Genomic DNA, 12,645 nt, shown 5'->3' with positions numbered 1-12,645 from the left:
TATCTCATGAAAGAAGACCATCGGTCTGACACTTAGAATTTGTTACGGAGAGCAACATTGCATGCTGTTTTCTAACATAGGATAAAGAGCCATCAAATTTCTATGAGGCTATAAAAAGCATAGATGTATCTATGTGGATGACAACAATGCAAGAAGATATTAAAGCTCTACACAAGAATAATACTTGGGATCATGTTCTGCTACCATAAGGAAGGAAGGCCATTGGCAAAAAATGAGTTTACAAGATAAAGTGTGATGACAATGATCAAGAGAAGAAGTATTGTACAAGATTGGTAGTGAAAGGATATGCTCAGAAAGAAAGAATAGACTTCAATGAAATATTTTCTCCAGTGGTACGACTTACTACAATCAAAGTAGTCTTGGCGATGTGTGCTATATTTGATCTTCACTTAGAGCAGTTAGATGTAAAAATTGCATTTCTTTATGAAGAACTTGAATAAGAAATTTATATGCTTCAACCAAAAGATTTTGCTGAAACAGGTAAGGAGAACTTGGTTTGCAGGTTGAACAAATCTCTATATGGTCTCAAACAGGCGCTAAGGTGTTGGTACAAGAGATTTGATTTCTTCACAATTAGTCTTGGGTACAACAGACTCCGTTTAGACCATTGTACGTATTACAAAACGTTTGAAAAAGATGATGATTTCATTATTCTGTTGTTGTACGTTGACATGTTGGTAATAGGCCCCAACAAAGATTGAGTCCAAGAATTGAAGGCGCAATTGGCTATGGAGTTTGATATAAAGGACTTGGGACTAACAAACAAGATTCTAGGGATGCAAATTCACCGAGACAGAAGTAAAAGGAAGATTTGGCTTTCTCAGAAAACTTATTTGAAGAAAATCTTGCGACGCTTCAACATGCAAGATTGTAAGCCAATTTCCACCCCACTTTTTATTAACTTCAAATTATCCTCAAGTATGTCTCATAGCAATGGAGAAGAGAGGATAAAGATATCTCGAGTATTGTATGCATTAGTAGTGATAAGTTTAATGTTTGCTTTGATACGTACAAGACCAGACATTGCACAAGCAGTGAGAGCAGTTAGTCGATACATGACAAATCCTGGTAGAGAGCATTAGAATACTATTAAGAGAATCTTGAGATACATTAAGGGTACCTCAGATGCCACATTATGTTATGGAGGATCAGAATCTTGTCATAGGTTATGTTGATTCAGATTTTGCTGGTGACCTTAAGAAAAGAAAATCCACTACAGGCTATGTGTTCACAATTACAGGAAGAGTTATGAGTTGGGTCTCTAAACTTCAGACTGTTGTAGCGTTATCCACAACAGAAGCTGAGTACATGGTAGCTACACAAGTTTGTAAAGAAGTAACATGGATGAGGAAATTTATGGAGGAGCTTGGGCACAAACAAGAGAAGATTCCTTTGCATTGTGATAGTCAAAGTGCCTTGCTTATTGCAAGGAATCCAACGTTTCATTCAAGAGCAAAACACATAGATGTTCAGTAACACTTTGTTCGTGAAGTGGTGGAAGATGGAAGTGTGAATTTTCAGAAGATTCACACGAAGAAAAACCTAGTAGATGCTCTGACCGAACCAGTCAACACTGACAAGTACATATGGTGCAGATCCTCTTATGGCCTAGTAGAAACGTAAGCAGCATGAAGTTGACAAGTATAAAAAATGATATAAGAATCACAAATGATCAAGTGTGAAGACTTGATTAAATCATCAAAGTCTTCAAATGGAAGAATGTAAAGTCAGCTGGACATTAATTGGTGTTGCCTAAGTCAACAATGTTAGGCACTAATTCAGTGCTATTTGCAGCACCAATTAATGCCTCATGTCTTTTGCAGACAAAGACATGGATGCCTACATATAAATAGACAATGCCTCTGAGCCTTAAGATGCACCACAAGAGAGAAAGAAGAGGAGAGTAAGACGGAAAGTGATCCAACAAAGTTGTGATGAATTTTCTCCTATTAATAAAGAGAGGTTGTAATTTCTATATTACTTGATAAAATTCTTTTATACTTGCCCATAAATATAACTAAATTTAGGTGAACCATGCAAATTTTTGTATGTCTCATTTTTCATTTTATCATGTTCCTATCTTTTGTCTTTTGTCTTATTGTATTTGCATGCCAGTATCCTAAATAAATAATTCCTGAACTTTAATACTTATTCCATAGAAATTTTACTCTCTTTTTTTAATGGTTTCTTGGGGCAGAGTGGGCAATTCTCCCTTGATAACCACTGTAATACATGAACATCCAAAGTTTGATAACCACTGTAATACATGAACATCCAAAGTTAAGTCCACCTGCTAATCATTTGATCAAATGACTGTTTCACTGAAATCCTTTCACCGTGGCCTGGATGCCTCTTTGCTTGATTTTCCTTAGGTTCCATCACAGAAAATCAAATTTCAGCATAGCATAACATAACGTCGAAGCAGAAAACCTAAAGAAAATACAGCAGATTATATATAGGCATCTACATAAAATATTCTCGTTGACATACAAGGATCTATACCATCTTTATCCATAAAAAATAATATAAAATTACCATGGCTAAAGGAGCCAGTCAAGTATATATATCGTAATGAACCATAGTGAATTTACATCATTTCAACACAAATTATCAATATAAATGAGCGAAACTAAAGGAGATGATTACTAGTTCAGCCAATAGCATACATCTTAGTCCATTTTCTTGCTTTCTTGTTGTAAGCCTCTCTGTTAGTCCTGTAAAGTTTGCAAACAGGACTTGTTGGATCTTCAGGATTTGGGTCTGGAAGCAATGAGCAAATGGAGAGCAACAGATTCTCAATTGTCAGTGCAGGGGTCCATTGGGGTCCAAGAATGTCCACACATATAGTGCCATCTTGACTGATGTTTGGATGAAATACCTGGCATGGCATGTAAAGAGTATCAAAATCATTCTGCGACTCTAAAATGTTCAAGTATGAATTTTGGAAATCTTCCCACGAGCCCTTTTTGGCCACAACACGTGAACTTCTCAATCAAAGCAGGTTAAAACTATTAGGCCGTATGGACATGATTGATAGAGCAGTAAATGACGAGGCTATACCTTAGTTTTGAACTTGATCCTGGGAGGGACAAAAGGGTATTCTGCAGTAAAGTCGATCGAAAGAAAGAAGACACCATCTTCGAATGGTGTATCCGAAGGCCCTATAATGGCTCCTTCCCATTGGAATATGTTGTCTCCAGCAGGTCCATACGAGCAATTGATGGGAGGGTCCTTTAATCCACGTTTTAGCTCCTTTTCAATCCTGCACTTTGCATAGTCAGGATTTTTCCTGCCGTCAGCTTTATCTGATACAGGTTTGTGTTTCCCTCGAATAGCAGGGACTGGAGGTGATAGTTTGGTTTTCGAAGTAGAAGGGGGAAAAGACAGGTACGAAAAATTCTTCATTTTGAGAAGGAGAGTGATGGAAGAGAGCGAGACAGGTAAAACAACCGAGCTAATGAAAGATAAGAAGATCTTTGACAGACGAATGCATGGAGTCTTTATAACTTGGAAAACGGTGGAGATTTTCGAGTCAGGGACTAGAGAAGTTCGGCAAGTGAAAGCTTATGGGCTAAAGGACCTTGATAGCATGGGTGGACTAATTTGTTTTTACTTGAACATAGCATTTGAGTGTAGTGGCAGTGAGGACACGTTGGAGGAAAGTGCCTTTTAGACTTCTTAGGGCAGCTATGAAAATCATTCTGAGATTAGGTCCAAAATTATTTCAAACTTGAATGATATATCTCCTTCGATAATTCCCATTTTCTCACTAATCCTTGATGAGCAGGCTGCAGATACAAATCTTTGAGGTTGGGGTTTTCTTGCTGGTACAGATTTAAAAGTCGCATCCTGTCAGCAAAAATCCACATTTTCTATCAATTTGCCGCAAATTATAACAAATCAAAGTGATTTTCAAGTTTCATTCAGCCCTTGATATTTATCCATGCGGTGCGGTGTTTGATTTATCAATACACGTTATAGTTTTTTTCAAATTATAACAGCAAAAACAGAACAGTATTACATTTCTAAACATGATGGCAGAAACAAAACGCTCATAATACTAAGCAGATAATTGCTGCTAGTGCCTGCGGACTTGATAAATCACATGTCGGTATGTTACTAGTAAGCATCTACATGAACAAATAGACAGTTGGCCAACACTAGGAAACAGGGCTAAACACAAAATGAACACATACCATAGCCCATAGGCAGTTCTTCAAGCTTTTTATAGGTCACGACTTCACAATATCTGTTTTAAGCTAAAAGTCTACTGTTTCTTCTCTATTTTTTGAAAAAGAAAAAAAGTACGTTATTCTATCAAGTCTTAATCAACCACATCATAGCTGATGCATCAAGCAGAAGAGGTACGCTGCCCAGTTGCCTCCTCCATTGTACATCCATGATGCGTGGTCCTCAGTGGCAGAAAGCACCGAGTTACAGAAGTTCACATTTCATTTCATGGGGCAAAACAAGGAAAAAGTACTGCTATGCAAGATTAGCAAGTTTATGTCTTGCCCTAAAAGGGCTATCTTGAATCAGACGTCGAAGATCATTAGTACAACTTGCTATAGGTTTCCAGTACAGCAACCTGCAGATATTAATGGCTCCCAGCCAATGAACTTAAATATGAAAGATAAGATGGTAGTAGAGTAGCACCGTTTTAACCTACAAAGGACAAATTATAAAAGAGCAAATATTTGACCACTCGAGATTTTTATATTATTGGATTTCTAAATTTTAAGCCATATAATCTAATAATTATATAAAAAAATACAGTTCTAAAAGAACATTATAAAAATATTTTCTCAAAATAGATTAAAACTAAAAATAGAAATAATTATTTATAAATTTATAATTATCTATTTAAGATATACAAATAAAAAAAATATACAAATTTCTGTAATAATAAGTAAAAGAAAAAAAACGAGGAATATCTTATCAAGATATGGAACCTCTTGGATTACGTCTAGGCTTGGATGAACTTATGAACATCTGTCGTATAAAAAGATTACATGGTAACTAATGCCATAGTTTTTTCCTGTGCAGATTTATTCATGTCCCTGTTCATGTTCCAGTCCAGATTCTTGCAGCAGGCATTTAAGCGATGCGACCTAGATAGCACCCTGGAACACACTTTGTTTCTCCCTGTTTTAACTCCCATTGGACAAATTCTCAAAAAGAGTTCCACTGGACAAAAATGGCAGCCCCTTCTACCTAGAGATGGAAATGCAATCCTTTAATGCAACAGAGCTACAAATGCCGCTGAAGTTGACTCAAGGCAAGATGGGAAAAGATGGCCCACTAGATAAAATTGACAGCAATGCTCGATATTTCCACCGACAAATTTATTCGAGTTATAGCATTAAGTAGGATAAAATTGAACATGAACTAGAGCTTACCAAGCATACTTCCCAGCTTGAACGAAGCTAAAGCTACAAGGCAGAAATTTGCAGTCAATAGTGAAATACAGCTGTCAAGGGATGTGCATGATTCTGGAATGGAGTGCAGTAGGAAATGTATCAGCTCTATAACCTCTGACGGCAACATTTATGAACACAGTCGAGATGGGATGCGAGCCATTTTTATTAGGCATGTAAATCACACACGCTTCGAAAGTTAACGAAAGAGATTAGCCATAATCCACTAGAAGCCATATTTCTTAAGATTATCAGACTATTTCCACTCAACATCACCTCCTCACGTTTCACTGAATAATTAGAGTACGAATCATACATTCATAAAATATTAATCCAGGAAATGCAATTAGAGCATAGGTTTGCATGAAACCGCAGTGTTCAACAAATGCATCAAAATTTCTCCTGACTACAAAACTGTCAGAAGTTAGATTAAGTTCCTGCTCCGCCCTACATCATGACTAACACTACCTTCCATAGCAAGCAGGCTTCGAAAAACAAAAGGGAACGAGTTCTAGGACAATTAACAAAACTAAAAGGTAAAATTATCATATGTAGTTATACCATAAAGAAGTAAACCTACATGATCAAAGTGTAAATCCTACTTCATGGTAGAGAACGTCAATGTTTGCCGCCGTGTATGTTTTCTTCCAGAGTCTGTACAGTAGTCTCCGAGTTTTCAGTGGCTGGGTTGCCAGGCTTTTCAACCCCCTCATCTTTAACATTTTCTTCTCTCTTAGATAGTAGCTTAAAAGGTGTTACCTCAGCTGAAGTCTCCACATCCATGTCGCCAGAATCAGCACCCAATCCCTCAAGTGGAGATGCTTCCATGTCCAAATCTTTCTCTGCAGTTTTATCTTCAGAATCACTTTCACCAGAACTACTATCATTTTGAGGAGAGCCCCCTCCAGTTTCTCCAGTACTAACATTCACTTCCACCATCTCAGTATCTTTACCTGGTAACCACTGCTGCAGTGGAACCGCATCACTAATAACTTTCCCCGTTCTCAATCTCTCCCGATAACCCTCCATTTCTATTTTGTATCTTTCTTTATCTTTAAGAGCTTTATCCTGATAAACCTGGTCAGCAGAGAAATCAATGAACTCAAAAGGTTAATCAGGAGAAATGGAACGAAGGAAATGGAATCATACATAAGATGTAAAAATTTCCTACCGCTTTTTGGGAATCATTTATTTTGTTCCATAGCTCACCAATCATCCTACTGATCTCTCTATCCTTCCCTGGGTAAAGTGGTTTGAGTCTTGCATGCTGCTCAGCAAAGAAGAAATTATAGCCACTTCTATTAGGTTTTGGATGAGCAGGGTCCCTTCTTTTTATCTCACTTTTCTTTCGGCGGCGCCGGCGTCGTGTACCTGGTACAGCTTGTGTATTACCACTATTGTTGGCAGGCACACTACGAGGCTGTGGCACTTGCCATGATTGGTTCTGCGGCGCCTGATAAAGAACACCTTTGAGTTTCTCTGAACCTACCATCACAGAAACAAGATACCCACTCTCGAATTTCCCATCAATTACCCCTATCACTGAAGTGCTTGCAGATGATCCTGGCATTGCTACAACAGTAAGAAAGACAACCGCACTTAATTAGAAAATTCAACCAGCTACATTTCAGAAAATATCACTCAGAAATAGGTACATGTAAAAGAAAATAACATGCAGGCAAAATCAGATTGCAAATGCATCTGAACCAAAATCTATAGTAAACCATGGACCATTGGTTAAATTAGCATAGAAGACATGGAAAAAGAAACAATCATAGGGAATTGTAAGAAACTAAACCTGGAGAGATCTAATGCATTGCTGCAACCTTTTCTTCTTTTTTTTTTCATTCTGTTTTTTTACAGAAAATAACAGATTTATCAACCAAATTTTCAGAATCATTTTCCACCAGAAATAATAAAAAAAGAGTATTACCCATGATAATAGTGAAGCATTCTACATATTCAGAAAGCATCCATTTTCAACGCCTATTGAACATTCAATTTTTTCTACATAGCATCCAATATATTGACAAATTTTTCAGCAGATCAGCAATTAAATTACAAGTGAGAAAATATTCCAATCCTAGATAAAGCTTTGAGAAAAATGACAGAGCAGCAGGTTTAAGACAGAAGAAAGACCTCTACACAGCTCTGGAATATTTGCTGTTTGTTGTTTGACGGCAGCAGCTTGATATTCTGGTGACGGCTGAACAGTCACTTGAGCTGGACATTGTGATATCGATGAACTCTGCAAAGGAACTGCAAAAAATTGTATGGTTTTGAAATATAAACAACCCAAATCAAGTTTTGAAACAGGGGGTTTCTTCAGTGCACTGACCAGGAGAGGCAGGGCTCCAACTCCGCGCTTTGAAGTAGTAAAGTTGTTCATAATGTTGAAGCAAGGAACCATAGTACTTGCGCAGCACAAAAGATGCATTTGTGGCAGTAGATGGAAAGTTGAAAACACCAGTCACTTCTTTCCATCTTCTCTCTCTAATAATCTGCAAATCCATAATGCAAATCAATGTAACTGCACGACTGCATAGCTGATGTTTTAGAAACAATTTACTCTTTCTTCATTAGAGATCATTATTCAATCTCAAGTAAATTTAATCCAGACTTCCTTCTTCCTACAAGCAATTAGATTCCACTTTGACATAAAGTAACATTTTGGACATAAGTTTTGAAACAGCCACAAATCGCATTGCAACAATCAGGGTTTCAGTTCGGTTCAGTGGAGGGAGTTGAATAAGCCCTCTAACCATGTATCACCAGTTACACCTTATCAATGGCTGTATCTTGCAGAAAGTCAGTAGTCAAAGTCACTGGAGAACCAAGAGTAGATCCAGCTAAAATGGGCAAGTATATAACATCTTCATTATTCAATATTACCAGCTAATGGCTTGTGCAAAATCAGGTAATTAAAGGCATTATTTGAAAAACATTATGCGAGCACAGCGTGCAGGAAACATATCATTTTGACATTGCAGCTGCAATAATCTTTTTTGAGAAACAGGAGCCAGTTTTAAGTATCCAAAGGAAGATGAAGCAATGATATCTTTTAGAAACATACATGCACAGATAAGCTTTTAGTTGTTTGGAAACTTAAGGAATATAGATTGCAGATGATCCACATCAAAGCTTTATAAAAATTATCCGCAAGATTTTATATGATGTCTGCAATAGGCATTTTAGTTTCATGACAGTTAAATAGTCTTTCAGGAAACTTTCCATGCATCAATTCAGGAAGCATGACCAAGTGCATGCCAGAATTTAACCCAAACTCGTCCATTTACACAATTTATGAACAAAACTATTCAAGAAAAAAGAACCACACAACTAAAAGCAGTTTAATGCTACCTTCTCGATGCCACCTCGAGATGTTACCTCCACAAAAAGCCGATGCAAGTTCAGTTCCTTACCCCCTATTATAGGGATCCTGCAATCGAAATTCAAATTTAGGAATGCAATGAAAGGACAGATCCATGTCTAAGAAGCTATAATTTGTGTTCCCCTGCACTACTATAATAAATCAGTTCTCACCAGGAAACTCTAATTTAAAGCAACAACAGTTTGAAACTTTATTAACTCTCGGGTTGAAAACACAATCATTTTTAAAAACTTTCCTTACTGGGTTAATTAAGAGAGGAGAGGAGTACATGCTTCGACTATTTGCAGTCAGTTTAAAAACATTGGGCTAGATTCAGGACACCTTTTGTGTTTACCTTTGCTTTGCAACTTTGAAAATATCCAAAATCTACCAAAAATGAAAAGCTTTTACCAACATTTTTCTGATCATTAGAAATTAAATGTGCAATTAGCTCCTCTCCCTTGACCTTCCAACTAACTTTTAACAAACACTATATTAAGATTATCTACAACTAACAATCAATAATGGAAAAAAAAATTCTAATGATTGACCTGTGTAGATTAAACGAATTTATGAGTACAGTTGCTAACAAAAGTGACTTGCGATAGAGCTCGTAAACTACTGCCAAATATGGAGAAGTTGGCACAACATTTGCAGGTAGCATTGATATCATTATTTGAAAACTATTGTTGATAAAATTATAGGAACAGGACCGTCTAACATGAACACAAAGAGCAGAGAAAAAGAAATGATGATAAGAGTACTAGCGCATACATTTGATCCTGCAGCATAAACACGGCGTCCAAAATTACATACGGTAGACCATCAAAACGCAAAATCCATAAGTTGAAATAATGCTAAACACCAATGCTAAGAAGCTTACATGAACTTGGTTCCCATGGCAGCATGGAACTTCTCCAAAGTTTCCATAAAGAGTTTAGGACTAACTATAACATCCTCATATGTGGCCCCAGGTGCTGGATATTGAACATAGTTCATAACTGGTTCTTTCATAAGCGTCGGACTCTGCTTGGCACAAGAAGTCGATGCCATCGCCAACTCCATTTCAGTAACCCCACATCAGTTTGTCCTTCCCTATAAAACCATTAGAAATTGTCCTATTCACACACCTCACAAGAGACAAGTTCAAGTAAAAAATCTAACTATGAAAAGTGACTGCACAAAGAAGAAAGAGTTCAAAGAGATCAACAAACAAACAGAACTTGCAGGTGAAAGTAAAAGCATGCAGAAGAAGGAATAAAAAGGAACTCATCAAGGATATTGCCAAAAAGCACAGCTTTATCCCGTGCAAAATCCAAAAGGTTAAACTTTAAAGAAAGGCCATGGTTTCAAGAGATGCTGGAAAACCCTTTTAAGGAAAAAATAGAGCAGAATTTATTAAACATTAAAATCAACATGCAGATAGCAGTTGAGAATAGAATTTAAAAAACAATACTACAGTCTACAGTAATGAATCATAAGAAACTTAATTTGATGTCCATGAACAACAACCTCAGTTGATGCAATACAAAGCCCAAGGCAAGTGACAGGTACATTATGATAGCTGTCAAGGCCATGATGGATGTAACAAAAAGATCATCAAAGCTCAAAGCTCAGATTTCAGACTTTTCAAAACGCTTACACAGAGACCAAAAAGGTGACACCCCTATGGGCTCTAGCAATAATAAATACACGCAGATACCAAAAAGTCTTAGCTTTTTCTCAGATGTACAGGCCTATAATGCTACCCAAGCAGCAGCTATTTCCTTGCCTGACATTCTAAAGATATGCTGGTCTGGTCGCTTGCATAAATGAATGTACATGAATATATATATATGCATATCTTATTATGTTAGTACATGTAATGCTATCCTCTAGTTTCTTTTTGTTATCTGTTGCAGTTATCTGGCACAGTGTTACAGAGCCAAGGTGGGGTTCTGTGGGGTAGTTGTCTATCAATCAAAGAAAGCAAGCCCAAGAAGGAACAAATCCCACCTTTGCTTAAAAGACCCATCTTTGAATTTCAAAATCAAGATTCAAGGACCAAAACTCACTTGATTTCTTCTTTAATGGAGGACAAAAATACGCTTATATAAAACAAATAAAATAGAAATAATACAATGATGGGTTTTTTTATTTGTTTTGGCTCTTAATTTAATGTGAATTAACAATGTCTTTAATTACTTTTCATGGTTCTTAGGCTACTGTGTTTGATATAGTAAAAGAATAGAAACCCAGATGCAGATAGCAGAGATTTTTAATATTGTATAAGCACAGGAGATTTTAAGGAAATAAAATAATAAAAAAGAAAAAGACTTACCTACAGTGAGAGAGAGAGAGAGATGCAAAATGAAATAACAAAATAGGAGGAGGCCCTTTAACACTAAACCCTATTTAATTAACAAAGATAAAAGAGAGATTATCATTGTATAAACTATGTTTATCTCTCTCTCTCTCTCTCTCTCTCTCTATCTTCATTATTCTTGTATAGGGATAAGCATGGATGAAGATGAAAAACCCACCTCATATACCTATACGGTTTCCAGCCTTCATGTGTGTAAAATCAAGGGTGCTGGTGCGGTTTTCATGTCATAAAAAAATGGTATACGGTGGGTGACCAAATCAAAGGAGCTAAAAATGGGTTTCAATAATTATGGCAATATAGTTAGAGATCAAGTGAAAATTAAACATCTTTATCATTTCTAGCACGGTTTGGATGTGTTCAAAGTGTTGTTTTTATTTATAAATTTATCAAAATAATATCTTTTATCTTTTTAAATTCATTACGATCAATAAATACTAAAAATTATCAAATTTTAATGAAAAATAAGTTGCCCCATAACTTATGTTTATCATTCCTAGTGTGGTTTGGATGCGTTTAAAGTGTTTTTTTTTATAAATTTATTAAAATAATATTTTTTATCTTTTTAAATTCACTATAATAAATAAATACTAAAAAATATTAAATTTTAATAAAAAAAAAGTTACCCCGCAGCTCTAAAATGGTCCCATGGTGGTGGTATGGTAATGGAGGCGAGGTGAAAATAGTTTTGTTTTTTTAGAAGGATTTAACTTGAATTATTTATTGGAGGAGATGACAAAAATAAAACGTGCCCTATTGACTTCCCTTTTGAAACGGCAAGAAAATAAAATAAAATAAAAAATAAATAAAAGATCCAAAAGCACAAAGGGATAAGGGCCAGCAAAAAACATGAAGGGGATGAGAAATGGGTGGCGAGACAATAGTAATTGAAGGCATAATCACTTTAGAACAAGTCATTAATCTCCTTATTTAAGTATATTTAATTCCTAACCTTATTGTCGTCCCCGACAACCTCGCCCAGCAAATGCTCTTGTAAGAGAGAGGAAAGTGATTGGTTATGGAGGGAGACATCAACAGATGTATCTGTAAGAGAGAGGCCTTGTTCTTGTCATGGTAGCAAGGTGTTAGGTTGGCTTCTTAGGGTTCTAGTTATGGTAGTAATTGCACCGATGCTCCTCAAGTTATGTCCCTAGATCATGTAAATTGTTGTGAGGGTACTCAAGGGGTGTAGCGTGGTGGTAAAGGGCTTGAGATCTGCACAGCAGGTCTCGAGTTCGAGTCAGGGCGTGCATCTCTTGTAAGAATCTAGGATAGCCGGGGTTTAAATCACTCACCTGGACCTATAAAATGCGTTTTCCAAAAATAGGGTTTCTCGAATCAAAAAAAAAAAATTGTTGTGAGGGTTTAGGAAGGTGTTTCTAGGTTGTTGTATTAGATCATTGTATTGTGTTGCGGGTATGATTAATTTTTTTAATGTAATAGGTAATATGTAAATATTATTAACGTGTTTTTTA

At 36.4% G+C, this 12,645-nt stretch overlaps 2 protein-coding genes across 9 annotated transcripts; both read right to left on the bottom strand.

Annotated features, from left to right (window-relative positions):
• Positions 1-2,671: 2,671 nt before the first annotated feature.
• Positions 2,672-3,426, bottom strand: LOC133671517 (uncharacterized). Its single transcript, XM_062092285.1, has 2 exons — positions 3,082-3,426; positions 2,672-2,899 (listed from the first exon to the last, which is right to left on the bottom strand). The coding sequence occupies exons 1-2, from the start codon at positions 3,424-3,426 to the stop codon at positions 2,672-2,674; spliced, it is 573 nt and encodes a 190-aa protein (XP_061948269.1).
• A 2,329-nt stretch (positions 3,427-5,755) lies between these two features.
• LOC133670673 (high mobility group B protein 15-like) lies at positions 5,756-11,349 on the bottom strand. 8 transcript variants are annotated; one of them, XM_062091240.1, is made up of 7 exons: positions 11,331-11,349; positions 9,692-9,903; positions 8,799-8,877; positions 7,777-7,939; positions 7,578-7,697; positions 6,610-7,010; positions 5,756-6,515 (listed from the first exon to the last, which is right to left on the bottom strand). In XM_062091240.1, the coding sequence occupies exons 2-7, from the start codon at positions 9,871-9,873 to the stop codon at positions 6,057-6,059; spliced, it is 1,404 nt and encodes a 467-aa protein (XP_061947224.1). In that variant the 5' UTR covers positions 9,874-9,903; positions 11,331-11,349; the 3' UTR covers positions 5,756-6,056. The 8 variants fall into 8 exon arrangements, with proteins under 8 accessions (XP_061947224.1, XP_061947220.1, XP_061947223.1 ...); XM_062091236.1 differs by lacking the exon at positions 11,331-11,349 and adding an exon at positions 11,129-11,271; XM_062091239.1 differs by lacking the exon at positions 11,331-11,349 and adding an exon at positions 10,804-10,823.
• Positions 11,350-12,645: the final 1,296 nt, after the last annotated feature.

The sequence above is a fragment of the Populus nigra genome, chromosome 13, assembly GCF_951802175.1.
Source record: "Populus nigra chromosome 13, ddPopNigr1.1, whole genome shotgun sequence".
In the NCBI taxonomy this organism is placed as follows: domain Eukaryota; kingdom Viridiplantae; phylum Streptophyta; class Magnoliopsida; order Malpighiales; family Salicaceae; genus Populus; species Populus nigra.
This window is presented reverse-complemented; position numbering and strand designations above follow the sequence as displayed.